We start from the raw sequence: 27793 nt of genomic DNA, 5'->3' as shown, positions 1-27793 counted from the left end.
AAAATGGCCTACGCCTGCTCCTGTTTCTTATGTTCTACCCACCATCTCATTTAATAAAAATTCCTCCGAAATGTTTTAATGTAATTTTAATGTGTTGCAGCTAGGCACTAGTAATGGAAATGAGTAAGTATAGATAAAAGGAAACTTATTGATGATTAAGTCCATTGCAGCCTTTAATAGACTTTTTATATAGATGTTACAAATAAAACTTGAGTATTTGTGTTGGCTGTCCCAACAATAGAAGTGCTTAGGTTCCTGATCAAACGATTGCATACTCAAGTGCGGGATTATCAGTTCAAATTTGCCTACCTGTATTTCTGAATTAGTAGTTCTTGGTTGAATGGATGTATGAACTGAGGTGTGCATTCATATTGTCAAAAGATATCTGAATTTCCTTTTCTTCAGTTGTATCTTCTGTGGACCAGTCATAGAGTAGTATTGATAATGTTTCTGGAGAGCCTTTAAACAGGAGTGTCAGACAAGGTAGCAATTGAACTGCAAAGGGCAGGAGTAAATTACGGTTTTTAATGCATTAGATGAACTTTGAGTGTTACCGTACACTTCAGTCTTGTACATTTGAAGTGGCTAAGCAGACATTTCCAGTTTGTATATATTTAATGTGTATATGCGAAATGGCTCACTGGTTAAACTATTGTGCCATAGCTAGTTTTATGGAAGCAACAGTTGGTGATTGACAGGTTTATCTGTAACACTAACAACTTGTATTTATATAGTACCTTTAACATAAAATGTCCCAAAGCATTTCGCAGGAGCATTTTAAAGCAAAATTTGACACTGACCCACATAAGGTGACATTAAGGCCAATGGCCAAAAGCTTGGTCAAAGAGGTAGGTTTTAAGGAACGTCTTAAAGGAAGAAAGGGAGGTAGAGAGGCGGGGAGGTTTAGGGAGAGAATTCTTGAACTCAGCGTCTTGGCAGCTGAAAATAGTCAACAATGATGGAGCAATTAAAATTGGGGATGCCCAGGAAGCCAGAATTCGAGGAGCACAGTGATCTTGGAGGTTGTAGGGTTGGAGGAGATGGGGAGGGGTGAGGCCATGGAGGGATTTGAAAACTTAATTACGACGTGATTGCTGAGTATCTCAATTGGATATTCTGAGGAATAGAATGGGTAAGCCTCTTCAAGAGGACTAATTTCTAGTTATGTGTTTTGCATGTTATAGTCTTGGGCTTTTTTAGCATGTTTGGCGAAATAATTTAATAGTACGATTTTTTTTTTTACAGATGGGAGACCTCTATATATTTTAAGACTTGGGCAAATGGATACCAAAGGTCTTGTCAGAGCGCTTGGAGAGGAAGCACTGCTGCGACACGTAAGTGTGTTTTAATCATTGTATTTTAAAAATTAAATTAACCTAATGCACATTGCTCGTATTAACTCTGCCAAATTGGTGGAACTCTACACAGTCAATAAAAATGTTATAAGAAGTACTTTCAGTTAATAATTAAAATAGTATTTATATTTTAATTGGTTTCTTTATGCAGTGCCTATCCAGTATGTAGAGTTCTGTTGCTGTTTTCACATTGGAGGTTTGTGGCCATTATGAACAGGTTTGAGACTGACCAAACTCCTATCAGATGGAAGAGCAGAGAGGGGATGATATTCATTAAATTTGGATGCAATCAAAATTGGGTGCCAGATGTGGAAGCTGTGTGCTAATCCACAACTCAATTCAGTCTAACAAATTCTATTAAGATTTTTCCTTATTCTAATAGCAGCAGTAAATAATGCATGAAATATTGATTGACTCACAAGTTTATGATGGACAGGTTTAGAATAACTCTATTTCATTGAGCCATTGCAAAAGGTTTATGCATATATGATCACTGCAGGTCTAGTTTGTATGGCTTCTTCCTCTTCTCCAATTATGCTAAATATTAAGTAAACCAGAGCATTCCAAGCAAAGCAAATGTTATGACAAACTCTACAAGGCTTCATATTAAATTTAATTCAATCAAATTAAAGGTAAAAGTAAATCCAGACTTCTGTGCAGCAGGAGATGTAGCTTTTAAATTTAAAATGAAGGGAAACTTTCATAGTTATTTCAGTGCCCTCCCATTAAGCAGTACAATAGTGTGTTATTACCTTATGCTGGTATTCTGGATTTGATTCTCTTTGTGCCATTCGTTTGGTTTCTGACAACATCGATTGTGTTGACTGAATTTCTCAAGAACAGGTTACCACCAGATCATTAACTGTTGCCACTCGACAATATCACTCCCTTGGGAGCAAATTAAAAATAATAGAAAAAATATATAAATATTAACACTCAACAACTATTGGCCCAGTGTTTCATTTTTCAGCTCTAATGGTGGCGCGTCATCATGCAGTTTACTGTTTCCTGAGATTAGACATACTTGAAATCAGACTAAAGTCCTACTAATTTACTGCCATTCACAATGTTGCATAAACCTTTGAAGTAACTTTGTTCATTCTTTTTCAATGCAGACTAGCATCTGAAACAATTGTAACCAACCTAAAAGATGGCCACATTGTTGGAATATGTCAGTGTATAAATCTAGACCCACCAGAATTTCCCTTGTGTCGATTAGGGATAAACATTTAACAGGTTTTGGTGATTTGATTCTGAAACTTTTGATGCCAAAGAGCTGTGCAGGAAATTGTCTACTGATCATTATGGTTCGATTGCCAGAGCGTAGTGATGCATCTTTCAAAATCACTCCTCGCTCAATCAGTACTTTGCAGAGAGCTTCAGTTCTTCCCCTGAGATCTTATTACGTAACTGCCGGGATCGAATTAATGTTCCTGCTCTGTTCCATCGGGGCAGTTATTTTATTTTAACCTCTTGTTGCAGCTGTTCTAGCCACAACTGCTGTTACGATAGAGTGCCAATGATGGCATTATCTGTGCACAGAAAAACCTTTTGTTTCAGTATTTAAAGTAATTTTCTTTTTAAGATGACAAATAAGCTTGCACCTAAAGTTGTCTATGTCGATAAAGTTTGTGAATCCACTTTTTAAAAAGCTTAGAGGGTTATACTAGAAAACTTAAGCCCGTTAGTCCAATAGAAGTTACTAGAAGCCATTAGGAACAGAGTGACTGAGCAGTTGGGACAGATATAAGTTGATGAGAGAGAGCCATCATAGATTTGTAAAAGGATATGTCAATGTCGAATGAACTTAGTTGTATTTTTTGAGGAGGTAGCTAATATGGTAGATAAAAGAGTAGCAATTAAGATTATTATGGACTTTAAGGAGTCATTTGACAAGACTCCACATCAGAGAGCATTAAAAATGCGAGAATATGGAATTAAAGCAATCTTTTGGCCTAGATAGGGAATTTGTTAGGAGTTAGGATACTTAGAGTTGGTGTGTGTGTGTATATACGACTGACCGTTCCTGTCAAAGCCCCCAATCAAAATATACGATTCTGATTGTGGTGGGGACCAACGCACTGTTAATTCAATCCCGTTATTCCACAGATTGGCTAACATATCATTTAAAACTTTCAAATTAAAGAAAGACCCAACCAAATTGTACCGTCTGTTAACCCCCGAATGAGGCTAACCAAACCAGGTGTCTTTACATCAACAAATTAACTCTTTAATTAGAAGAACTAAATTCTTAAACATTGTAAAGTTATAAATAACATTTAAAATAGAAAACAATTAGGAGTCCTTGCAAATTTACAGTCCAGTGTTGCTCAAAGTCTTCACAGGATGTTGCTTGGAATCCTCACAAAATGTTGCTTTCCTTCTCCAGCAAATTTCAACAATTAACGACTTGCAAACACTTTCAACAGAATCATTCTGACTTTAGAGTTTTTGAGGGATAAAAGATTGTCACAGTCTAACTTCCCTTTCTTCAATTTAAATTACCTGAGATCTGTATTTTTGCTTGACCTTTTTAGAATTTTGAGATAATAATAAACAGACTAAAATCCTCTTCCTTCAGTTTAAATGGTTGGGAGCTCTTTTTCAGGTGTGCTCACACAGCTGTGTATTCTGTGTCTGTGTTCTGTTAGGACAAACTGTCTTCAACTAACAGCCAGTTCAAAACTGAATTGTAACAAATGTATCGCATCAGGCTCACTCCCAGTGTCTGTAACTAAGGTAAAGAGAATGCACCCTTTGAATCCCAATCTCCAAATGGCTGTTTCGAAGGCAACGAAAATGCATCTTCCTATAACTCCTAAGGCTTTCCGGCTCTTAAAGCAATACAGATCCCTTGCAAGCCTTAAAGGCAAACAGCATATTCTGAAAAAAAAACTACAGGACCATGACACCTTCGGCCCTAGCAGAATGAAACGCCATTCCTGAAATGCGTTTCATTATAATGCGTAAAAAATATACAAATTGAAAAAATGCTAACTTTTTTTTCCTACGCTTTTACAGATATACACATTTCTAAAAAAGAAATGTTTCGACCACAGCAACAAGTTCCAACAGAATATTTCAGCCTTAAATTTTCAAAAAGTTATTCCAGTTAACTCATTTTTAAATTTCCAAGCGTAGTCTTCCAATTGTTTCGTGTTTTCCTTCCAAGTATCCCTATTGTCCATTACCTCAGCCAGGTGAGCTGCACAGCTAGGAGCACTGACCACTACGGGGTTCACTATTCTGTGAGAAGTTTCACGAGTACCCCTTAACCGATGTGGCATCACTTGGCACTGGAAAACCCTGTCTGGTGTAACAGAAGCTGATTTTTTTCTTACCCTGGGGTGTCAAAGGAATTTGACAGTATCCTACCAACTCATCTGACTCTTTAAGACACATTGTGTTGCCCACTCTGTCCATACAGTCCTTTAAATGAGACTTTGGGTAGGAGACTGCCTTCTTTACCACAGTGACTTTTCTAGAGTTCATGTAAGTTTGAGCTGACCCACCAGGTTGAGTTGTCAAGACCATCTGTGAATTCCAGCTGTCCTGACTAGATTCATCTAAGCTGCCCTTCAGCATGCATTGTACCTCTGCTTCCACTTGGGCCTGTCTGTCTGGACCTAAGCGAGAAGGATGTTGTTTTAAAGGAATGGCTCCCCCTATACCCATATCATGTGTGGCTAAGGTTGTACAATTCTGGCTTATCCCTACAAACTTTTTGAAACATGGTTAGGACCTCACGCTGTTTTGCCTCTAGGTATAAAAGCCTATTGTTTAATTTTCCTAGCCATTCTGCATTTGCTGATTGGATAGTTGGAGGTTCAATCTGAGAATTTCCTAGGCCTACTTTTGCTTCATCCTCCCTATCTTTTTCCTTCTCCACAGTCCCGATTACCTGACATACCTGTACTGGCTTATCCTCCTCCCTGAGGTAATATGGTTTGAGCAAATTAATGTGACACAACTGGTTCTTCATCCGGCGATCGGGGTATCAATCAAGTAATCTACCTTACCCACTCTTTTGATGACTCTATATAAGCCACTGAACTGTGCTTTCACTGGTTCTCCCTGTGACAGTAACAACACTAATACCTCATCCCCTGGTTTTATGGTAGGTTGTGGTTTTCCCACCATTTGACAGGTGTGGCATGCCCTACAAAATTGTCTCACATCCTTTGTAAGACCTGGCCAGTAATTTAGATTTTTATAGATTTAGAGATACAGCACTGAAACAGGCCCTTCGGCCCACCGAGTCTGTGCCGACCATTAACCACCCATTTATACTAATCCTATATTCCTACCACATCCCCACCTTCCCTCAATTCTCCTACCACCTACCTATACTAGGGGCAATTTATAATGGCCAATTTACCTATCAACCTGCAAGTCTTTTGGCTGTGGGAGGAAACCGGAGCACCCGGAGGAAACCCACGCATACACAGGGAGAACTTGCAAACTCCACACAGGCAGTACCCAGAATTGAACCCGGGTCGTTGGAGCTGTGAGGCTGCGGTGCTAGCCACTGTGCCACCCATGTTTGCTTATGTGTGATTTGGTCTTCCGAATTCCCCTCTGTCCTGACAAAGGAATGTTGTGTGCTAAACTTACTAATTCATGGCGATATTTAGGTGGTACCACTATCTGTTCAACAACTGTCCAGTCTTCGTCGGCAGGTCTATGAGGCGGTCTCCATTTCCTCCTCAAAACCCCATTTGCCATATAATAGCCTTCCAGAACTCCTTTCACCTCAGCTTCTGACAGAGCCATCTGAGCTCTTTGGTAGATCTCTGGATCAGCTTGCTCTGCTGCAATGAGAGACAATCTGTTAAACATCTCATTTGGATTATCTAAATCCCCAAATAAGGTTTTAGATGCCTGATTATCTATTTGTGGTGCCCCTTTTACCTCCGACAATGGATCCTGTTTAGCCATTGCTCGGGTAACTACACACGCAGGAAATATTCTTGGAACTTGCTCCTGTAATTGCCCCGTTACCTTAATTTCACATGGTTCTTCTGTAACCATAGGATAAACTGATATTTTTGATCATGCCAAATCATTTCCTAGGAGGAGTTCAATTCCCTTTACTGGTAAACTGTGGACAATACCTACAGTTACTACTCCAGTTATTAAGTCACTGTTTAGGCATACTTTATGCAAAGGTACGGGTATACACACCCCACCAGTTCCATTAACTAAAACTTTAGCGTTCAAGGCGCTCTCTTTTGGAAACCTCATATCTTTCCCCAGCAAGAGTGTTTGGGTCTCTCCTGAATCCCTGCGCATAATAGGTTTTCCTGCCTCACTTACAGGATACGGAGTTACTCTCCCTTTTGAAAACTAATCATGAAAACTTTCAGGTATTTTATTCTTAACCTGTACACTCCTCTTAGATTTAGTATCTGGGTTTACATTCATAGCTGTCGTTAAAGCTATTACCTGGTCTGCTATACTCTCAGTCAAAGTCTTTTCCTGTGCACTAACTTTGCGTACCCCAACATGTCCTAAGGGTTTACCTCGCAATTTCCAGCACTCTGACTGTTTTGTTGCAATGATAACACTTTGGCTTGCAAACCTCACTTCTATGCTCAGCACCTTCCTTTCTGACCTGAGGTGTTGTTCCTGGGGCATTCCCAGCTGTTCCTTCTTGTCCCCAGCTACTTGCCTTCCTTTCAGCATCCCACTTTCTATCCTCCTCAGGTTTATGGAAGTGACGGACAAAATAGGTTGGCTTATTCACAAGCTCAAAATCATCAGAAATCTCTGGCACTTGCCTAGCTTTCAAAACTTTCAGGTTATCTATGTGAGTTCTCACTACTGAAGGAATGGAGTTTTTAAACTCTTCTAAGAGAATCAATTCTCAAAGGTTCTCATATGTGGTTTCTATCTTTAATGCCCGTATCCAACGGTCAAAATTCATTTGCTTCACCCTCTCAAATTCTAAATATGTCTGCCCAGTCAATCTCCGTAAGTTCCTAAACTTCTGACGGTAAGCTTCAGGGACTAACTCATACGCAGAGAGAATAGCCTTTTTTGCCATCTCATAATCTGCAGAAGCCTCTTCAGAAAGCATGGCATAAGCTTCATGAGCTCTGCCTACCAGCCTGTCCTGAATAAGCAATGTCCAGCTTTCTTTCGGCTATTTCATCTGTTTGGCTATTTTTTCAAAAGATATGAAAAATGCTTCCACGTTCCTTTCCTCGAACTTAGGAAGAGCCTGTATAAATTTAAACAACTTCTCGCTGGATCCTGATCTAAATTCAGATTCTTCCTGACTCAAATTTCCTTTGTCTTCGTTCCATCTCTTTTAGCTTGAATTCCCTCTCTTTTTCACTCTCTCTCTGAAGTTAATTCTTAATTTTCTTCATTCTTTTTCTGCCTCAATTTTTTTGTTTTTTTTTTCCTGCTGAAGCTCCAGTTTTTTCATTTCTAACTGAATCCTAGCCAGTTCCACTGCAGACCTGTCGGACCTACTACCTTCATGTCTTTCGTATTTGCTGTCTTGTTCCTCGTGTTGCCCCTCAACTGTATTACCATCATCATCATCTTCTAGTAATTCTAGATGTTCAGCTATTATTTCAATTATCGCTGCTTTTTTGGCACCTGATTTCAATTCCAACGCCAATTTCGCTGCTAATTCTTTGAATTTGTTCTTAGTTAAAGTTATCAAGTCACTCGGAAACATTCTGCTTTCCCAAAAACTCTGCTACAAGCACTAATGCCATAACAATGGTATAGACTGTACCTTATTATACAAGAGACCTGGTTCTTTTAATTTTGTAATTGGCGTCGGATTTAGATCCCAACAATCTAGTTTCCAATTGATATGATCCCAGACTCGAGCGCAATTAATCTGATGCCAAACGCAGGACCCCAATTTGAATGTTATCCCAGAGACGAGTAATTACTATGATTCCAAATGTGAGCCCTTCAAATTTGTCTGATTCTGATTCCAGATGCGAGACACCGAATTAAATATGATTCAACTGCGAACGAGCCCCCAATTAAGATATGATTCAAAGCCAGAAACCCAAGTGATTCAAATCTTGAGTGAGCTCCCAGTTAATATGTTGTTCAAATCCCAGGACAAGCCCCCAATAAATATGTTACGACCGACCGCTCCTATCAAAGCATACGATTCTGATTGTGGTGGGGCCAACGCACTATTAATTCAATCCTGTCGATCCACAGATCGGCTAACATCATTTAAAACTTTCCAAATTAAAGAAAGATTCAACCAAATTGTGCCATCTATTAACCCCGGAATGAGGCTAACCAAACCAGGTGTCTTTAAATCAACAAACTAACTCTTTAATTAGAAGAAGTAAATTCTTAAACACTATGAAGATATAAACAACATTTAAAATAGAAAATATTAGAGGCCTTGCAAATTTATAGTCCCAGTGTTGCTTGATGTCCTCACAGGATGTTGCTGGAAGTAGAGGCCTGCTTTAGGTCAGGAAAAAGAACCCGACCCGAACCACAGCGGACCCGAGCCCGACCCAGCCCGAATCCCTCCGATTTTGCCCCGAGCCTAACCCGACCCGAACACGCCACTACTTGACCTGACCCGACCATCCCTTTACTTACCTTTTTGACACCGAACCTGCAAGAAGCTGCAGCACATGCTGATGACATCATAGTGACGTCACTTGCTCACTGCGCAGACTCGGTTTTGTCCCGGACTCCCAGCTCTGGTAATTTTTTTTTATACTTACCAGCAGACCACTTACCTTGTGTGTACGACCCAACCCGACTCGACATGGACTCGGCCTGACCGGACCAGAGTCTGGAAGATGGGCCCAACCCAACGCATGTCATCGGGTCCAGGCCGGGTAGCAGACCTCTAGCTCGAAGTCCTCATAGAATGTTGCTTTTCTTCACCGAATTTCACCAATTAATGAGTTGCAAACACTTTCAGCAGAATCAATCTGACTTTAGAGTTTTTGAGGGATAAAAGATAGTCACAGTCTAACTTCCCTTTCTTCAGTTTAAATTACCAGAGATCTCTGTTTTGGCTTGACTTTTTTTTTAGAATTTTGTGAGATAGTAAACAAACTAAAATCCTCTTCCTTCAGTTTGAATGGTTGAGAGCTCTTTTTCAGGTGTGCTCATCACAGCTATGTCCTGTGTGTCTGTGTTCTGTTAGGACAAACTGTCTTCAACTAACAGCCAGTTCAAAACTGAATTGTAACAGATGTATTGCATCAGGCTCACTCCCAGTGGCTGTAACTAAGGTAACGAGAATGCACCCTTTGAATCGCAGTCTCCAAATGGCTGTTTCAAAGGCAACGAAAATGCATCTTCCTAAAACTCCTAAGGCTTGCCGGCTCTTAAAGCAATACTGATCCCTTGCAAGCCATATATATATATATCTTGGCATTACTTCGCGGACGAAGATTTTGGGAAGGTTGTCATCGGTTGCAGGCCCACTGGTGGCTAGTCAGACCTATCCGTGACTGGCAGGTTCTCCCAGTGAAGGTGTAGTCGCTGCTGGGGGCATTTGGATCTATCCTTCTCCTCCTTTACTCTGTCATGCTGGTTGTTCACTCAGTCTCAAAGGTGTCTGTAGCCCTCCTGATGTAGCATCTCCAGGCATCACGATCTATGGCCTGCGCTTCTCACTGGCAATGGTCAGTGTGGCACACAGAGAGGGACTTCTTCAGGAAGTCCTGGAAATGTTTGCATGGGCCCCACCCCCCCGTTCCTTTTACCCATGGTCAGCTCTCCATACAAGATGGTCTTGGGCAGGCGACTTGTCCATCCGGGCAACGTGACCTGCCCAACGCAGTTGGCTTTGCAGGAGGATGGCCTCTGTGTTGGCTGTTTCCAGGACTTCAATGTTTGACATGTGGCCCTGCCAGCGGATTTTGAGGATGCTGTGGAGGCAGTGCTGATGGAAGCGCTCTAGAAGGCACGCATGACGACGGTATAGGACCCATGACTCAGCGCCATGCAGAAGCATGATGCGGACTATGGCTTTGTACACTGAATTTGGTCTGTGCTCTGAGGCTGTGGTTGCTGCACACACGTTTGTCTGCCAAATGTTTGGTTTGCGTTTGAGAGCCTATTGTCCACTTCCTTGTCTATGGCGGCATCAAACGAGATGACGCTCCCCAAATGAGTAAATTGCTTGACTGCATTCAGCTTGGTTCCCTCGATTACAATACTTGGCGGTCTAGATTCTTCTTAGGGGACTGCAGGACTTCAGTTTTGTTTATACTGATTTTCAGTCCGAAGAGTTGTGTCGCCTCGGAAAAATGTGTTGTTATACGTTGCAGATCTGACTGACTGTGGGCCAGGAGAGTACAGTCATATATATACACATGACTTAGATGAAGGAATAGAGAGTGCTATAACTGTTTGCTGATGACACCAAGTTATGTGGCACAATAAATAGTGTAGATGGGAGCAGAAAGTTGCCAAGGGAATTTGATCGATTGAGTGGGCAAAACTGGCAGGTGGAGTTCAATGTGGGGGAATTGTGAGGTCATCCACTATGGACCTATGAAAGATCTATCGAAGTATTTTTCAAATGGCAAAACGCTATGAACTGTGGATGAGCAGTGAGATTCTGGAGTCCAAATACAGAAATCAATAAAGGGCAAATGGAATGTTGGCTTTTATCTAGAGTGCTGAAAATACTACAACAGCAACTTGCATTTATAAAGGTGCTTTTAATGTAATAAAACTTCCCAACAAGTGTTCTGGAACAAAGTTTGACACTGAGCCACATGAGATGTTAGGCCATTTGATCAAAAGCTTGGTCAAAGACGTAGATTTTAAGGAGAGTCTGAAAGAAGAGAGAGGTGGAACAATTTAGCGAGGTGATTACAGAGCTTAGGACCCAAGCAGTTGAAGGCAGTGCATCAGTGGTTAAAATTGGGAAAGCTCAAGAGGCCAGAATTAGGGGAACGCAAAGATCGAGGTGGGTTTTAGGGTTAGAGGAGATTACAAAGATAGGGAGAGATTTGAAAATAAGGAGATTTGAACATTTTTTAATCAAGATGTTGTTTGACCAGGAACCAGTGTAAGTCAGCAAGCACAGGAGAGATGGATGAGCAGGACTTGGTGTCAGTTAGGACACCAGAAGCGGAGTTTTGAATGACCTCAGATTTGCAGAGGGTAGAGGTGACACTCCCCAAATAAGTAAATTGCTTGACGGTCAGCCAGGAGTGCATTAGAATAATCAAATCTAGAGGTAACAAAGACATGGATAATGGTTTCAGCAGTAGGTGTCCTTCGTTATGATGTGGACGTGTGGTCAAAAGCTCATCTTGGGGTCAAATATAGCACCAAAGTTGCAAACAGTCCGGTTCAACTTCAGAGGGTTGCCAAGGAGAGGGTTGGAGTCAGTAGCAAGGGAACAAATTGTATGAACCCAAGACTGGCATAGGTTTGGGAGCCAATAACATGTTCAGGGATTTTGGAGAGGAAAGGGAAGTTTGAGATGGTGTGATAGTTTGCAAGAATGGGAGGAGTCGAGGATTGTTTTTTTTTGAGGAGAGGTGTAATGACAGCTATTTTGAAGGAGAGGGGCATTGTACCTGAGGAGAAAAAATTGTTAATATCAGCTAACATGGAAGCCAGGAAGGGAAGTTGAAAGGGCAACAATTTATTAGAAATAAGTTCTAGAGAGCAAGAGGTGGGTCTCATTGATGAGCTGAACTCGGAAGGGGCGAGATGGGAGAGAAACTAGAGAAAGATGTGAATTCAGGGTTAGGGCATGGGGGGAGCAATAAATGAAGTTTAGCCCAATGGGCTAGGGAAAGGGAGCAAAGGCAGCTGAATGGATAGTCTCGATCTTGGTAACAAAAAATGTTCGTTAGCTCCTTCCATTTATTGTTGAAGGTGAGGATGGAGGAGGCAGGGGACGGTGGTTGTGGTGAAGAGAAAGCCAGGTGTTGTTTATACTTTCCTTGGATCTTTGAAAAGTGAGCAGTTTTAATGATGGAGAGCATTGCCTGATAATGCTTTAAATGGTCTGGCCTGGTTTGACGACTAATGGTTAAACCAGTTGTTTGCCAAAGACGTTCAAGTCTGCGTCCCTTGAAGTTAAGGGAGCAGAGATGAGGATTCTAATGGGGGAATGGATAGGGTGGGAAAGAGTAATAGTTCTAGTGGGGACAAGGGCATCAAAGGTTGTGGAGAGCGTGTGATTTAGCAAATTGATAGCTGCCATGGTATCATGATGAATTCAAGGCCAAAGGCTAGATGGTTGGGAATTTGTGAGTGCAGTGGTAAGTGAGTTGCGGAGGGTTTTTTTTTCCAGAGATGGACACAGAAAGAAATGGGCTTGGGAACAGAAAGGGGAATGTGGGTACAGAACGATACAAGGAAATGATCAGAGACTGGCTTATCAGTGATAGTAACGTCAGGGGTAGCAAGGCTACATGAGATAAAATGATTGAGGGAATGGCCTTGTATGTGGGTTGGAGAGTTTATGTGGAGGGAGAGATTTAGGGAGGAATAGAAGGCAGTCAACTTAGGGTGGCAGGAACAAGAAGAGTTGAGATGGAAGTGGAAATCGCTGAGGATGAGAAGTCACTCAGTGTAGAGGCAGAGGGAAGAAAGCAGAGAGGATATCTCAGTGAGAAATTTGGGTGGGTGGTACAGAACAAGAATTTTAAATGGGAGTTGTGAAGGTGGAATAAGGTGAGATGCTTAAAAGAGAAGTAAGAAGGGATAGAGAAAAGTGTGTTCTAGAAATAAGGGTTACACACCACTGTGAAGGTTTGAGTGGGGGAAGCTGTGAAAGGTAATCCAGGCGAGGAAGTTTCAATAAGGGGTAAGGTATCATCACTCCTCAGCCATGTCTCTGTCAAGGTCTTAATGTCCATGTGATCATCATGTCAAGGGCTTTATTAGCAAGTAAATGTACTGAAGGGAGATGTGAAGGGGAGCAGTGATAGTTGGTCCACAGACAGTCCACAGGATCAGAGCTGGGAGTGATGAGAGGGATGGGAAGGAGGTTGGCGAGACTAGCCGCCGGCAGGCATGCAGGTCGGAAAGGGTGGGGAGAGAACAGGATGAGACAATTGTGGTTGCTGCTGGTTAGGAGGCAGCGACGAGTGCCTCAATAAGCCATTCGGAGGGCACCAAAAGGCCTAGAGGGAACCTGTAGGATTATTTAAGAGGGAATCAAGCCTGGAATGGCAGTATGAGAGCAGGAAGAATGATGAGTGCTGAAGAATTGAAGTTTGTTGGGGTGGATTACCTTGGGAAGAGTAGAGAAAGGAGACATGACAGTGGGGAAGGGTAATGTGAGAAGGGAATAGAAACATAGAAAATAGGCACAGGTGTAGGCCATTTGGCCCTTCGGGCCTGCTCTGCCATTCAAAAAGATCATGGCTGATGGTCTAATTCAGTACCCTGTTCCCACTTTCTCCCCATATCCCTTGATCCCTTTGGCATTAAGAAATATATCTATCTTGTTAAATATATTTAATGACTTGGCCTACACTGCCTTCTGCGGTAGAGAATTATACAGGTTCACCACACTCTGAGTGAAGAAACTTCTCCTCATCTCTGTTCTAAATGGCATTCCCCGTATCCTGAGACTGACCCCTGGTTCTGGACTCCCCAGCCATCGGGAACATCCTCCCTACATCTAGCCTGTCTAGTCCTGTTAGAATTTTATAGGTTTCTATGAGATCCCCTCTCATTCTTCTAAACTCTGGTGAATATAGGCCTAGTCGACCCAATCTCTCCTCATACTTCAATCCTGCTATCAGCCTTGTAAATCTTCTTTGCACTCCCTCCATGGCAAGAACATCCTTCCTCAGATAAGGATACCAAAACTGCACACAATACTCCAGATGTGTTCTCACCAAGGCCCTGTATAACTGCAGTAAGGCATCCGTGCTCCTGTACTCATCCTCTTGCAATGCAGGCCAACATACCATTTTCCTTCCTAACTGCTTGCTGCACCTGAATGCTTGCTTTCAGCGACTGGTGTACAAGGACACCCAGGTCTCGTTGCACCTCCCCCTTTCCCAATCTATCACCATTCAGATAATCTGCCTTTCTGTTTTTACAACCAAAATTGATAACACATTTATCCATGTTATACTGCATCTGCCATGCATTTGCCCAATCACCCAACTTGTCCAAACCATATTGGAGCCTCTTTGCATCCTCCTCACAGCTCACATTCCCCCCCCCCCCCCCAGCTTTGTGTCGGCTGCAAACTTGTGAATGTTACATTTAGTTCCCTCACCCAAGTCATTAATATATATTGTGAACAGCTGGGGCCCAAGCATTGATCCCTGAGGTACCCCTCTAGTCACTGCCTGCCACCCGCAAAAAGACCCGTTTATTCCTACTCTCGGTTTCCTGTCCATCAACCAATTCTCAATCGTGCCAATATATTACCCCCAATCCCATGTGCTTTAAGTTTGCACACTAACCTCTTATGTGGGACCTGATCAAAAGTTTTCTGAAAATCCAAATACACCACATTCACTGGATCTCCCTTATCTATTCTTATCTAATTACTTTTAAAAATAATTATTTGGTTCTTGTCTGTGAGAAAAGATTATTATGAAACTCTTTGTATCCAGCTAATACATTATTTCTATTAAACCTATATATCTCAGAAACCACAAGTGTAACGCAAGTAATGTAACACTACTATTCAAAAAAGGAGGGAGAGATAAAAAAGGGGAACTGTAGGCCAGTTAGCTTACAACAATTGTTGGGAAAATGCTGGAATCTATTATTAAGGAAATCTGAATGCACTTAGAAAATCATAGTATTATTAGGCAGAGTCAACATGGTTTTGCAAAGGGAAAATCATATTTGACAAATTCATTGGAGTTTTTTTGAGGGTGTAATTAGTAGGGTAGATAAAGGGGAGCCAATGGATGTAGTATACTTGGATTTCCAAAAGGGATTCGATAAGGTGCCACACAAAAGGTTAATATGCAAGATAAAGGCTCATGGAGTTGTGGCTGTAACTAGTGGAGTGCCACAAGGATCAGTGCTGGGGTTTCAGCTATTTACAATCTATACAACCTATACAGGTCGGCGCAACATCGAGGGCCGAAGGGCCTGTACTGCGCTGTAATGTTCTAATTCTACTAGTTACATGCTCAAAAAAACTCCATTAGATTTGTTAAGCATGATTTCCCTTTCGTAACCCATGTTGACTTTGTCCAGTCCTGTTTATGCTTTCCAGGTGTTCTGCTATCACATCCTTTATAATAGACTCTAGCATTTTCCCCACTACTGATGTAAGGCTAACTGGTCTGTAATTCCCTGTTTTTTCTCTCCCTTTTTTAAATAGTGGGGTTACATTTGCCACCCTCCAATCTGTAGAAACTGCTCCAGAGTCTATAGAATTTTGGAAGATGACCACCAATGCATCCACAATTTCTAGGGCCACTTCCTTTAGTATTCTGGGATGTAGATTATCAGACCCTAGGGATTTGTCAGCCTTTAACCCCATTAATTTCCCTAGCACTTTTTTTTACTAATACTGATTTCCTACAGTTCCTCCCTTTCATTAGATCCTTGGTTCCCTAACATTTCTGGGAGGTTCTCCTTTGTGAAGACAGAACCAAAGCATGTGTTTAATTGTTCTGCCATTTCTTTGTTCCCCATTATAATTTCCCCCCCCATTTCTGACTGTTAGGGACCTACATTTGTCTTCACTAATCTTCTCTTATTTATAGAAGCTTTTACAGTCAGTTTTTATGTTCCCCACAAGTTTACTGTCATACTCTATTTTCCCCCGCTTAATCAACCTCTCTGTCCTCCTTTGCTGGATTCTAAACAGCTCCCAGTCCTCAGCCTTGCTGCTTTTTCTGGCAATTTTATATACCTCCTCTTTGGATCTAATACTATCCCTAATTTCTTTTGTAAGCCACGGTTGAGCCACCTTTCCGGTTTTATTTTTGCGCCAGACAGGAATGAATAATTATTGTAATTCATGCATACGTTCTTTAAATATTATCCATTGCCTATCCATCGTCAACCCTTTTAGTAAAGTTCCCCAGTCTACCATAGCGCCTCATACCTTTGAGGTTTCCTTTATTTAGATACAGGACCCTATTTCAAATTCAACTACGTCACTCACCATCTTAATGAAGAATTCTATCATGTTACGGTTGCTCCTCCCCAAGGGAACCCACACAACAAGATGGTTAATTAATCCTTTCTCATTGCACAATACCCAGTCTAGGATAGCCTGTTCTCTAGTTGGTTCCTCAACGTATTGGTCTAAAAAGCCGTCACGTACACACTCCAGGAAGTCATCCTCCACAGTATTATTGCTGAGGGGTAAAAGAAGTGATGGGCTCAGGTTCGGAGCTGGAGCCAAACCATGCACGAATGGCCATTGAGAAAAAACTAAGCTTACAATGGTGGCTAAGTTGCAAATTGGATCAAGATAGCTGTACATGAAATACATGGGTAGTAGAGAGCAACTAACACACGGGGAAAAACTGTATTTAAAGTAAAAGGTATTTAAAGTTGAAGTGAAACCAGCAATGAATTCAAGGGTGAGTGAAAGTAGGCAATTTGATGTGCAGAACAATGAGGCATGTATATCCAAAAAAGCGTAAATATTTTCAATGTCTGTATTAAAATAACTATTGCTGGAGCCAAGACTCTACCGGTGCCTGTGGATGAGACCGTTGGGAGTCAATGCAGATAAATCTGACAGTTCAGCTGTTGAAACAGTAGATCAAAGCTGTTCAAACCACAGGTTCAGTTTTGTAAGATAGTAGCCAGACTGTGAGGAATTTCTTAAACGACAGTCCCTAATGCCTAGTCTAAACAAGAAGAATGAAAACAGTTTTTTGCAATTGATGAGAACTGCAGGGTAGATCTATGTCTGTCAATATCACAATTGTCAATTTCAGTTACTGCACTGGTAGAGATGATTAATAAATAGCGCTGTTTAAATTCAAAGAACTAATCTGGTTCAACAAGTTGAATTATAATTATTCCCACTGGACAGCCCTCTCCCCAGTGTTGAGAGACATGCGATCTCAGGTCCTCCTATAAATAAACCACAGTTAAACAGAAGCGATCCAGGATTCAGTGTTATAATAGCTGAGGAGCACCGCTATAGATTGATGTATGGTCACCATGTTTGAATCCATTCCTGCCAAAGGAGTGGAAGTTATGTTACATCTTTACAGAGCTCTGGTTAGACCCCATCTGGAATACTGCATTTGGTTCCGGGCACCTCAGCCAGGAAGGGGTGTAGTGCATATTCACCAGAAAGATATTGGAGCTAAAAGTGTTAGTTTATGCAACCTGTCCTCATAATTTAAGCTTATATTCACTTGAATATAGCAAGTTAAGTCATGATCGAATTTAATGTGTTCAAGATGATCAAAGGAATTAATAAAATAGTTCGAGAAGCTATCTCCTCTGGTGAGGGAGTCTAGAACAAGTGGACATAACCTGAAAATTAGAGCGAGGCTGTTCTGGAGTGATGGCAGGAAAAACTTATATAAAGAGTAGTAGAAATCTGGAGCTCTCTTCTCCCAAAAAGCTGGTAAAGCTAGGTCAACTGAAAAATTCAAAACTGAGTTATACAGATTTTTGTTAGGTAAGGGTATTAAGGGTTACAAGATTAAGGCGGGTAGTTGCCATTACGATGCAGATCAGCTGTGATCTAATTGAATGGTGGAACAGGCTCAAGATGCTGAATGGGGACAAAAGGAAAGGTTTTTTTATGTAAGAACTTCACGTGAGGGTATTTACAATTAAGATATCAATTCAAGAAGTATGCAAAAGTTTTTAAAATTGGGATAAATAAGTTTACCCTCTGGTATTTTTGTTCTAAATCAGGTTCTGTCTATTAATGAAGAAGGATTAAGACGATGTGAAGAAAACACCAATGTGTTTGGAAGACCAATCAGGTAATCACGAGCTCCATCTTGGTGCCATTATCAATTGGGACATAAAGAAGGGCATTGCACACAAAAACTATTTGATGTATATATTACAGCTCCCTTTAAACTTCATCAGCGTCTCAAATTGCTCTGCTTTTATTGTTCACTTTTATTACATAGCTCATGGACATGCTTGGTGGATTTAGAAGGCTTGAATATGAGACATCTTTGGCGACCCGGTGTTAAGGCGCTGTTAAGAATCATTGAAGTTGTTGAAGCTAACTATCCAGAAACACTGGGCCGACTATTGATCCTTAGAGCACCGAGAGTGTTTCCAGTACTTTGGACTTTGGTAAGTTGTTGCAGTGTCTGAGAAATAAATTATAAATTGTTTATTGATTAAATCACCCTGCATTGTAATTTGTGATTCAATGCCCTCTTTCGATTCCAGGTCAGTCCTTTCATTGATGACAATACAAGAAAAAAATTCTTCATCTATGCGGGAAATGACTATCAGGGACCTGGAGGACTGGTTGATTACATAGACAAAGAAGTGATCCCTGATTTCCTTGGAGGAGAATGTGTGGTAAGAATTTACAACAGCACAATCAAATTTCGATTCATAGGATGCTTTGCCATAATTTATCAAAACTAACAAAGAAGCTCTACTGGGTCTAAAATGAAGCCTTTCTAGTAGAGATGGATGTCACGTTGATTTTTTTCAATATATTTATCGGTTGCTTTTTTGAGCCATTGCCTAACACCAACAATTGAATGTGACAGGAAATCTGCAATCCTTGTTGCTTCGCCAAAAGGAAAAAATGAATGTTGTTAATTAATCTAAATATACTATTTTGAAGAAGAAAATTTGATCTGGGGTGTTATCTTTTGAAACTGATTAGGTCCAGAATTATGTAATAGGTATTTCAAGCATTCTAGCATCTTACATTGGCACCCAAAGGGCTTGATTACACAGGTATGTTTTTGAGTACTTAACAGTTGAATAGGTACATACGACCATAGGTACGAACATACGAATTAGGAGCAGGAGTAGGCCACTCGGCCCTTCGAGCCTGCTCCGCAATTCAATAAGTTCATGGCTGAACTGATTACTCCACATTTCCACCTCCCCCCATGACCTTCCACCCCCTCGCTTATCAAGAATCTTATCTACCTCTGCCTTAAAAATATTCAAAGAAAATGTATCATACAATTGTAAACAACAGTATAATTTATCCTGTAGGATAAATTCTATAGTCAGTCACATATTCTGTTTATATATTTCAGTTTTAGTCAAAAAATGCAGTTTGTTTCTTTTAAGTTTGTTTTGTTTCACTCTTTCTAAATAGTAACTACACATGGGTGAATGCAAGTTAAATTATGAATGTAAGGGCTGCAAAGGATTGAGCAGTTTTTACCGCTCACTGCCCTTACAGGCAGACTTGTGATATCAAGTAACCCAACCAAAATGCTGATTCTGTTTTCTTATCAACTGCTTTGATTCCCAAAAGGACTGATTACTATCTGGTGATTATCTATATAAATACTAATATTACTATTGATAATGCCATATTATTTTTTTAAGGGGCTACTCTACAAAGTAGTTTAATTTTTGCTCTTGAGATATCTTGATCCAAAACATTGAGGGGGATATTTTTGTGGTAGGGGTGTGTGTGCAAGGCAGGTCAAAAGGGTTATGATATTAGGTTTTCATTTTTGTATGTTTGATTATAACTAACAGAATTATAGGATAAATGGCAAAATTAAAGTGAGTTTTCAATATATTATTACCTGCGTACAATTTTTTGTTTTAAAATAGCTGGTATAAATCATTAGGAGCAAATATGCAACAAGCTTTACAGTATTCTATTGAAACACTCTAGCACTCTATAATATCACAATCAAATGTCAGTAATAATTTGATACTGAGTATCATTTGCATAAGAGGCATCATATAACTTTATCCTCCCTTTTCCCTCTTGAATCTCCCACGTTATGTGCTACCAGTTAAAGAAAAACTCTCCTACATGGAGGGAAGGTGGCTATTTGGATACTTTCCCAACAGCTCAGCTAAGGTTGAGAACTTAACATATGGGTAACTATTGCCATATACCCACAATCTACCATTTTGGCAAAGTGCGTTGTTACTGTGATATTTATATTTTTAAATAGGCAGCACTTGTCAAGCAGCTACTTAGTATACTGACCCATAGAACCCAGTTATCTACTTGTTGGACATTTAGATTATAGAAATAACAACAACAACTTATATAGCAAATTTAACATAGTGAAACGTCTCAAGGCACTTTACAAGAGCACTATAAAACAAAGTATGACACCAAGCCACAAAAGGAGATATTAGGTCAGTTATTGGGGCGGTACAGTGGCGCAGTGGTTAGCACCGCAGCCTCACAGCTCCAGGGACCCGGGTTCAATTCTGAGTAGTGCCTGTGTGGAGTTTGCAAGTTCTCCCTGTGACCGCGTGGGTTTTCGCCTGGTGCTCTGGTTTCCTCCCACAGCCAAAGACTTGCAGGTTGATAGGTAAGTTGGTCATTGTAAATTGCCCCTACTGTAGGTAGGTGGTAGGAATTATGGGATTACTGCAGGGTTAGTATAAATGGGTGGTTGTTGGTCGGCACAGACTCGGTGGGCCGAAGGGCCTGTTTCAGTGCTGTATCTCTAAATAAAATAAATAAATAAGGACCAAAAGCTTGGTCAAAGAGGTAGATTTTCAAGAGTGTCTTAAAGGAGAAAAGCGAGGCGGAAAGATGCAGGGAGGGTATTCCAGAGCTTGGGGCCTACTCAACTGAAGGCCACCAATAGTGGAGCAGTTATTCTTTGAGAATCGTGTATGATTTAAAAATCTTTTTCATGTTTTATTTAACTTTTTAGTGTGAAGTTCCAGAGGGAGGTCTAATCCCCAAATCGATGTATAGAACAGCAGAAGAACTTGACAATGATGACATCAGGTTATTGACTGAAACTATTTATCAGTCGGCAAGTGTTTTCAAAGGGTCACCTCATGAGGTAAAATTTGTGCTGTCCCTTTAGCTGTTCTTAAAGATTCAATTCCTTAATTTAATGCTTGGGTGGATGCTATTTTAACTTCAAACCATATCACCTGATGGTTTAGACAAAAAGGTAGAAAATTTTGTTATGCACAGGTTGTATTATATTTTGCTTTATGTGTATCCAGATATCAATTGAAATGGTGGAAGCATCTTCTGTAATAACCTGGGATTTTGATGTGGTGAAAGGAGATATTGCCTTCAACATCTATCACTCAAAACGAGCACCTCAGCTTCCCAAAAAGGATACCCTTGGGGCCCATGGGATAACATGCCCTGGAGGAAATAATGTGCAGCTAATAGATAAATCATGGCAACTAGGAATGGACTATAGTATGGTGGAGCCACCACTCATCTGCAAAGAAGGAGAAAGTGTGCAGGTCAGTTTTGTAATGATTAGGAATCAACATTGTAAGGCTAGTGTTATATGGTCTAATTATGTTAATTGCGATGTCTGGTCAAAGTAATCAGATAAGCATTCTGAAGGTCGCTGTAATGTTCAGTTTTAGTTCTGTTTGTACTTTTTTTTTAGAATAAATGAAGATTTAATCAATTATGTTTTTATCTTCTGTTACTTACAGGGTTCACATGTAACAAGGTGGCCTGGTTTTTATATCCTACAGTGGAAATTTCACAGTATGCCTTCCTGTGCCACAACTAATTTGCCTCGTGTAGATGATGTGCTGGCAACATTGCAGGTCTCTTCCCATAAGTGTAAAGTTATGTATTACACTGAGGTCATAGGATCGGATGATTTCAGGTACAGGATATAAAACTACTGTATTGAGAATTCACTACCTTGTCTGAACAGTACTGGAATGAGTACTAGATGCAATTAATCTTCACTGAATATGGTTGAATCTATTTACGCTTCATTTCACTGTGGGGACTCTATCACTCTGTTTTCTATACTATATACTAGTCCCTGATATAGATCAGGCTGTGATTTATTCCCAGGCTTCTACTACTATAAAACTGTTAAGAGTTGCACAAATACACCGTAGGTGACCTTCCCAAAATGCCTTACTTCTGCTCAGTATCTCTTAGCCCTTCCCCAACTCCCACATGTTTGTCTCAATAAGATTGGAAGCTTAACTACAAGGAATTACAGGACCCCATGTTTTATAATTCCATTGAGTCAGTTCATTGAGATGCTCAGTAATTAACTTTCAACATCTAGAACTATATTATGTTTAAAACCAGTGGAAATCTCCTGCTGATTACCACCTACTGCCCCCCCCCCCCCCTCAGCTGATGAATCATTACTCCTCCATGTTGAACACCACTTGGAGGAAGCACTGAGGGTGGCAAGGGTGCAGAATGTACTCTGGGGAGGGGACTTCAATGTCCATCATCAAGAGTGGCTCGGTAGCACCATTACTGACCGAGCTGGCCAAGTCCTAAAGGACATAGCTGCTGGACTGGGTCTGCGACAGGTGGTGAGGAAAACAACAAGAGGGAAAAACATACTTGATCTTGTCCTCACCAATCTGCCTGTCGCAGATGCATCTGTCCATGACTATATTGGTAGGAGTGACCACCGCAAAGTCCTTGTGGCGACGAAGTCCTGTCTTCACATTGAAAATACCCTTCATCGTGTTGTGTGGCACTACCACCATGCTAAATGGGATATATTTCAAACAAATCTAGTAATGCAAAACTGGGCATCCATGAGGCATTGTGGGCCATCAGCAGCAGCAGAATTGTACTCAACCACAATCTGTAACCTCATGGCCCGGCATATCCCCTACTCTACCATTACCATCAAGCCAGGGGATCAACCCTGGTTCAATGAAGAGTGCAGGAAGGCATGCCAGGAGCAGCACCAGGCATATCTCAAAATGAGGTGATAACCTGGTGAAGCTACAACCCAGGATTACTTGCGTGCAAGACAGCATGAGCAGTATGCGATAGTCAGAGCTAAGTGATCCCACAACCAACAGATCAGTTTGAAGCTCTGCATCCAGTCATCAATGGCGGTGGACAATTAAACAACTAAATGGAGGAGGTGGATCCACAAATATCCCCATCCTCAATGATGGGGGAGCCAAGCACATCAGTGCTAAAGCTGAAGCATTTGCAATAATCTTCAGCCAGAGGTGCCGAGTGGATCCATCTCGGTCTCCTCCTGAGGTCCCCAGCATCACAGGTGCCAGCCTTCAGCCAATCTGATTCACTCCACATGATATCAAGAAATGACTGAAAACATTGGATACTGCATAGGCTATTGACCCTGACAACATTCCGGTAGTAGTACTGAAGACCTGTGCTCCAGAACTTGCTGCATCCTAAGCCAAGCTGTTCCAGTACAGCTACAACACTGACATCTACCCGGCAATGTGGAAGATTGCCCAGGTATGTTCCGTACACACAAAGCAGGACAATTATAACACAGCCCATTACCGCCTTATCCGTCTACTCCCGACCATCAGTAAAGTGATGGAAGGTTTCGTCGACAGTGCTATGAAGTGGCACTTGCTTAGCAATATGCTCACTGATGCTTAGTTTGGGTTCCACCAGGTAAAGGTGAGCAAAGGAAACCCAACCCCAGTCCGAATGCCGGACCTGGAAGCCCAACATGACCCGGCCCGAACCCGACACGTGTCGTCGGATCCCGTCGGAGTCGAGTTGGGTCGCAGGCCTTTACATCAGTATGTGGGTAAAGGCCTGCTACCTGACCCGACCCTGTCGGGTCCCAACGACGTGTCAGGTTCAGGCCGGGTCATGTCTGACTTCCGGGTCCAGCATTTGGGCTCGGTTGGGTTTCCTTTGCATACCAATACTGCTACGGCCACTCAGCTCCTGACCTCATTACAGCCTGGGTTCAAACATGGACAAAAGAGCTGAACTCCAGGGGTGAGGTGAGAGTGACTGCCCTTGACATAAAGGCAGCATTTGACCGATTATGGCGTCAGGGAGCCCAGGAAAACTGGACTCAATGGGAATCGGGGGGAAATTGTCTGCTGGTTGGAGTCATACCTAATGCAAAGGAAGATGGTTGTGGTTGTTGGAGGTCAATCATCTCAGCTCCAGGACATCACTGCAAGAGTTCCTCTGATTGCACAATGTTAGCACCATTCGCGAAACCTTAGATACTAAAGCAGTCTGTGTAGAAGTGCAGCAAGACCTGGACAATATCCAGGCTTGGGCTAATAAGTGGCAAGTAATGTTCGTGCCACACAAGTGCCAGGCAATGCCTGTCTCCAACAAGAGAGAATCTAACCATCTCCCCTTGACATTCAATGGTATTCTGATTGCTGAATCCCCCCACTGTCAATATCTTGAGGGTTACCATTGACCAGAAACTGAACTGAAGTAGCTGCATAAATGCTGTGGCTACAAATGCAGGTCAGAGGCTACGAATCCTGCAGTGAGTAACTCATCTCTTGACTCCCCAAAGCCTGTCCACTATCTGCAAGGCACAAGTCAGGAGTGTGTTGCAATATTCTCCACTTGCCTGGATGGGTGCAGCTCCAACAACACTTGAAGCTTGACACCATCCAGGACAAAGCAGTCTGCTTGATTGGCACCCCATCCACAAACATTCACTCCCTCCACCACCGTCGCACAGTGGCAGCTGTGTGTACCACCTATATGATGCACTGCAGCAATGCACCAAGGCTCCTTCAACAGCACCTACCAAACCCTCTACCACCTGCAAGGACAAGGGCAGCAAATGCATGGGAACATCACCACCTGCAAGTTCCCCTCCAAGCCACACACCATGCTGACTTGGAACTACATCATCGTTTCTTCACTGTCTCTGGGTCAAAATCCAGGAACTCCCTTCTGAATATCACTGTTGGTGTACCTACACCCCAAGGACTGCAGCAGTACAAGAAGGCAGCTCACCATCATTTCTCGAGGGCAATTAGGGATGGGCAATAAATGCTGGCCTTGCCAGCGATGCCCGTATCCCATGAACAAATAAAAAAAAATTTCAATTTACAATGGCTACTTAAGTTGTAATTTTCCATGGTCACACATTGACTTGTTTGTTCTTGGTTTATTTCAATAAAGGAAAGGAAAAAGCTTGAGTTCCAATTTGCAAGAGTTGCACTTTCCATAGTACTAATGTTAACTCAATGCCTTAGCAAGTTTCCGGTCATCCTGAGTTTTATTGTGTTGCCTGTTATAAAAAGCGAGAAGTGATGAAAATGTATTACGTTTCTTAAACAAGTTTGTTTTAATATGATTATAATCTGCCATAACATTTTAGACGTAATTGCCCATTAACTGTTTCCAAACAAATCTACAAGTTATTTTGTGTAAATGAATATTTGTATTACATTGAAACCCCAAAAACCACGTGCTATTTTTATTTCAGGGGGTCCATGACTAGTCTCGAATCAAGTCACAGTGGTTTCTCACAGCTTAGTGCTGCTACAACATCATCCAGCCAATCACACTCCAGTTCTATGATCTCCAGGTAGTGATTCAAAATGCCTGCGATTAAAAACAAGTGCAAAACAGGACAATTTTTTGGTGGCAGCTGATTGGAATGATGGTGCAGCTACAAAAAATGCATATTAACCTTATTAATGCAACCAGTACAATCATTTCGACTTCTTTGTATTTTTTTGTTTTCTCCTTCACTTATGTATCCCAGTGCATCATAATTTGCAATCAAGATTTTTAAAATAATGTACTAATTCAAGTCAAGTGTTATGAAGTTGTACATATTTACAGGACTGCATTTTCCAACAGACTGTAATATGTTTTAAAAGATAGTACTGTACTTTAAATCCTGCCTGTTCTGGAAATGTCACCAAATCTCTCATGAATTCTTGAGATACATTGAAAAAAGCACAAGGTCAAAGAAACCAATATCATCATATTCTGAATTTGATACTTAAAGGAAAAGAAAGTTGTATAACTGGGGGAAAAAAGACTTACTACAAGCACATGATAGATACAGAAAGTGTCTTTTACACTTGAACCAGATAAATAATTGCTTGGAAGCATGATGTCGCACAGTTTAGATTTGGAAACCATCATTACAACCTACTTGAACATAGTTATAGCTAAACATTTCATCTTTGTTAAAGAGTTACTGTTTAACATGTATAAATCTTTCTACAATTTAGTTATTGTGTTTAATTTCTTGAAGCCAATAATGTGAAATGGGATCGTGTTAACATTCCTGTTGTGTCTACCTGTACTTATACATTTCATATCAATCTTATGGAGCAATACATGTTACCACTGGGTTGGTAATAAATCATTCAAATATCCTTTAAGCAGCCTCTTTTTAAATAATAAACTTCTAAGTAAATGCTAATGTTAGTCTTATTTTGAATTACATTTTGTGTCATTTTAGTTAGTTTCTCATACAAACCCAAATTTTCATCAAAGGAACAGAATGTTTCTAAGTCGGGATATGCAGTAACTTAGCCAATATGTTGCCAGTTAATTTTTTTCATTGTTTTATTAAAAACTAACCTGTTCACAAGGCAGACTTTTAAATCAAATTGCATTGAAAAAGTTTGTGCTACAGTAGGTATACAGCCTGCTGCAGGACAATTTGGTTACAGCTGTCAATATGATCTCCTAGAGGAGAGTCTGTTTGAAAGCCCCCTAATGTAAGATTATTGCCTTCTTTAACATGAACATCAATATTCTTTGTAAGTTGAAATGGACAAAGGTAAATGAATGTTGCTTTGAGATGTTGAAGAATGACCACCAGATGGTGCCATATTTCTTTGAATGATGGAGGGGCCTTCATATTGTATCTTTAGGAGAAATGAATGCAATTATCAACTGAGAAAGCTGCAAGTTGTTTAGCAAGTCCTGATTCAGATCTAAGAACTGGCAAAACTATTCTCCAAGACAGACATCAGGGAAAGAAACATCAGCTATCAAATTTGTCAATGCATATAGGCTGACTTAAAAAAAGAGGGAAAAATTAGAGTATGAGAGAAAACTAGCGAGAAATATAAAAACAGTAAAAGTTTCTATAAATAAAAACGAAAAGAATGGTGAAAGTGAGCATTGGTTCTTTAAAGGGCGACACGGGAATTAATAATGGGAAACGAAGAAATGGCAGAGGCTTTGAACAAGTATCCGTCTTCACAGTAGAAGACCTAAAATGCATCCCACAAATAGTAGAAAATCAGGAGGCAAAAGGGAAGAAGGAACTTAAAACAATTACTATCACTAGAGAAAAAGTAATGGTAATACCAATGGGACTAAAGGCTGACAAGTCCCCTGGACCTGATGGCCTGCATCCAAGGGTCTAATAGCAAGTGGCTGCAGAGATAGTTGATGCATTGGTTACAATCTTCCAAAATTCCCTAGATTCTGGAAAGGTCCCAGCAGATTGGAAAACCACAAATGTAACAATTTTGTTGAAGAAAGGAGGGAGACAGAAAGCGGGAAACTATAGGTCAGTTGGCCGAACATCTGTTGTGTAAAATGCTAGAATCTGATATTAAAGGTAGAGTAACAGGGCATCTAGAAAATCACAATACAATCAGTCAACATGGTTTTGTGAAAGGAAAATAATGTTTGACAT

The 27793-nt window shown here is 41.0% G+C and overlaps 1 protein-coding gene across 1 annotated transcript in view; it reads left to right on the top strand.

Moving 5' to 3' along the window:
* Positions 1–26560, top strand: part of si:dkey-237i9.1 (SEC14-like protein 1) — a 78406-nt gene extending 51846 nt beyond the window's left edge. The window contains exons 9-16 of the mRNA XM_068058115.1: positions 1246–1334; positions 18168–18238; positions 18392–18563; positions 18663–18797; positions 21104–21238; positions 21408–21659; positions 21861–22039; positions 25607–26560. Coding sequence (XP_067914216.1) covers positions 1246–1334; positions 18168–18238; positions 18392–18563; positions 18663–18797; positions 21104–21238; positions 21408–21659; positions 21861–22039; positions 25607–25712 — 1139 coding nt within the window. The 3' untranslated portion in view covers positions 25713–26560. The remainder of the gene's footprint in view (positions 1–1245; positions 1335–18167; positions 18239–18391; positions 18564–18662; positions 18798–21103; positions 21239–21407; positions 21660–21860; positions 22040–25606) is intronic.
* The last annotated feature ends 1233 nt before the right edge of the window (positions 26561–27793 follow it).

The sequence above is a fragment of the Heterodontus francisci genome, chromosome 26 (assembly GCF_036365525.1).
Source record: "Heterodontus francisci isolate sHetFra1 chromosome 26, sHetFra1.hap1, whole genome shotgun sequence".
Lineage (NCBI taxonomy): Eukaryota > Metazoa > Chordata > Chondrichthyes > Heterodontiformes > Heterodontidae > Heterodontus > Heterodontus francisci.
The sequence above is the reverse complement of the archived record's forward strand: the minus strand, read 5'-3'. Positions and strand labels throughout refer to the sequence as shown.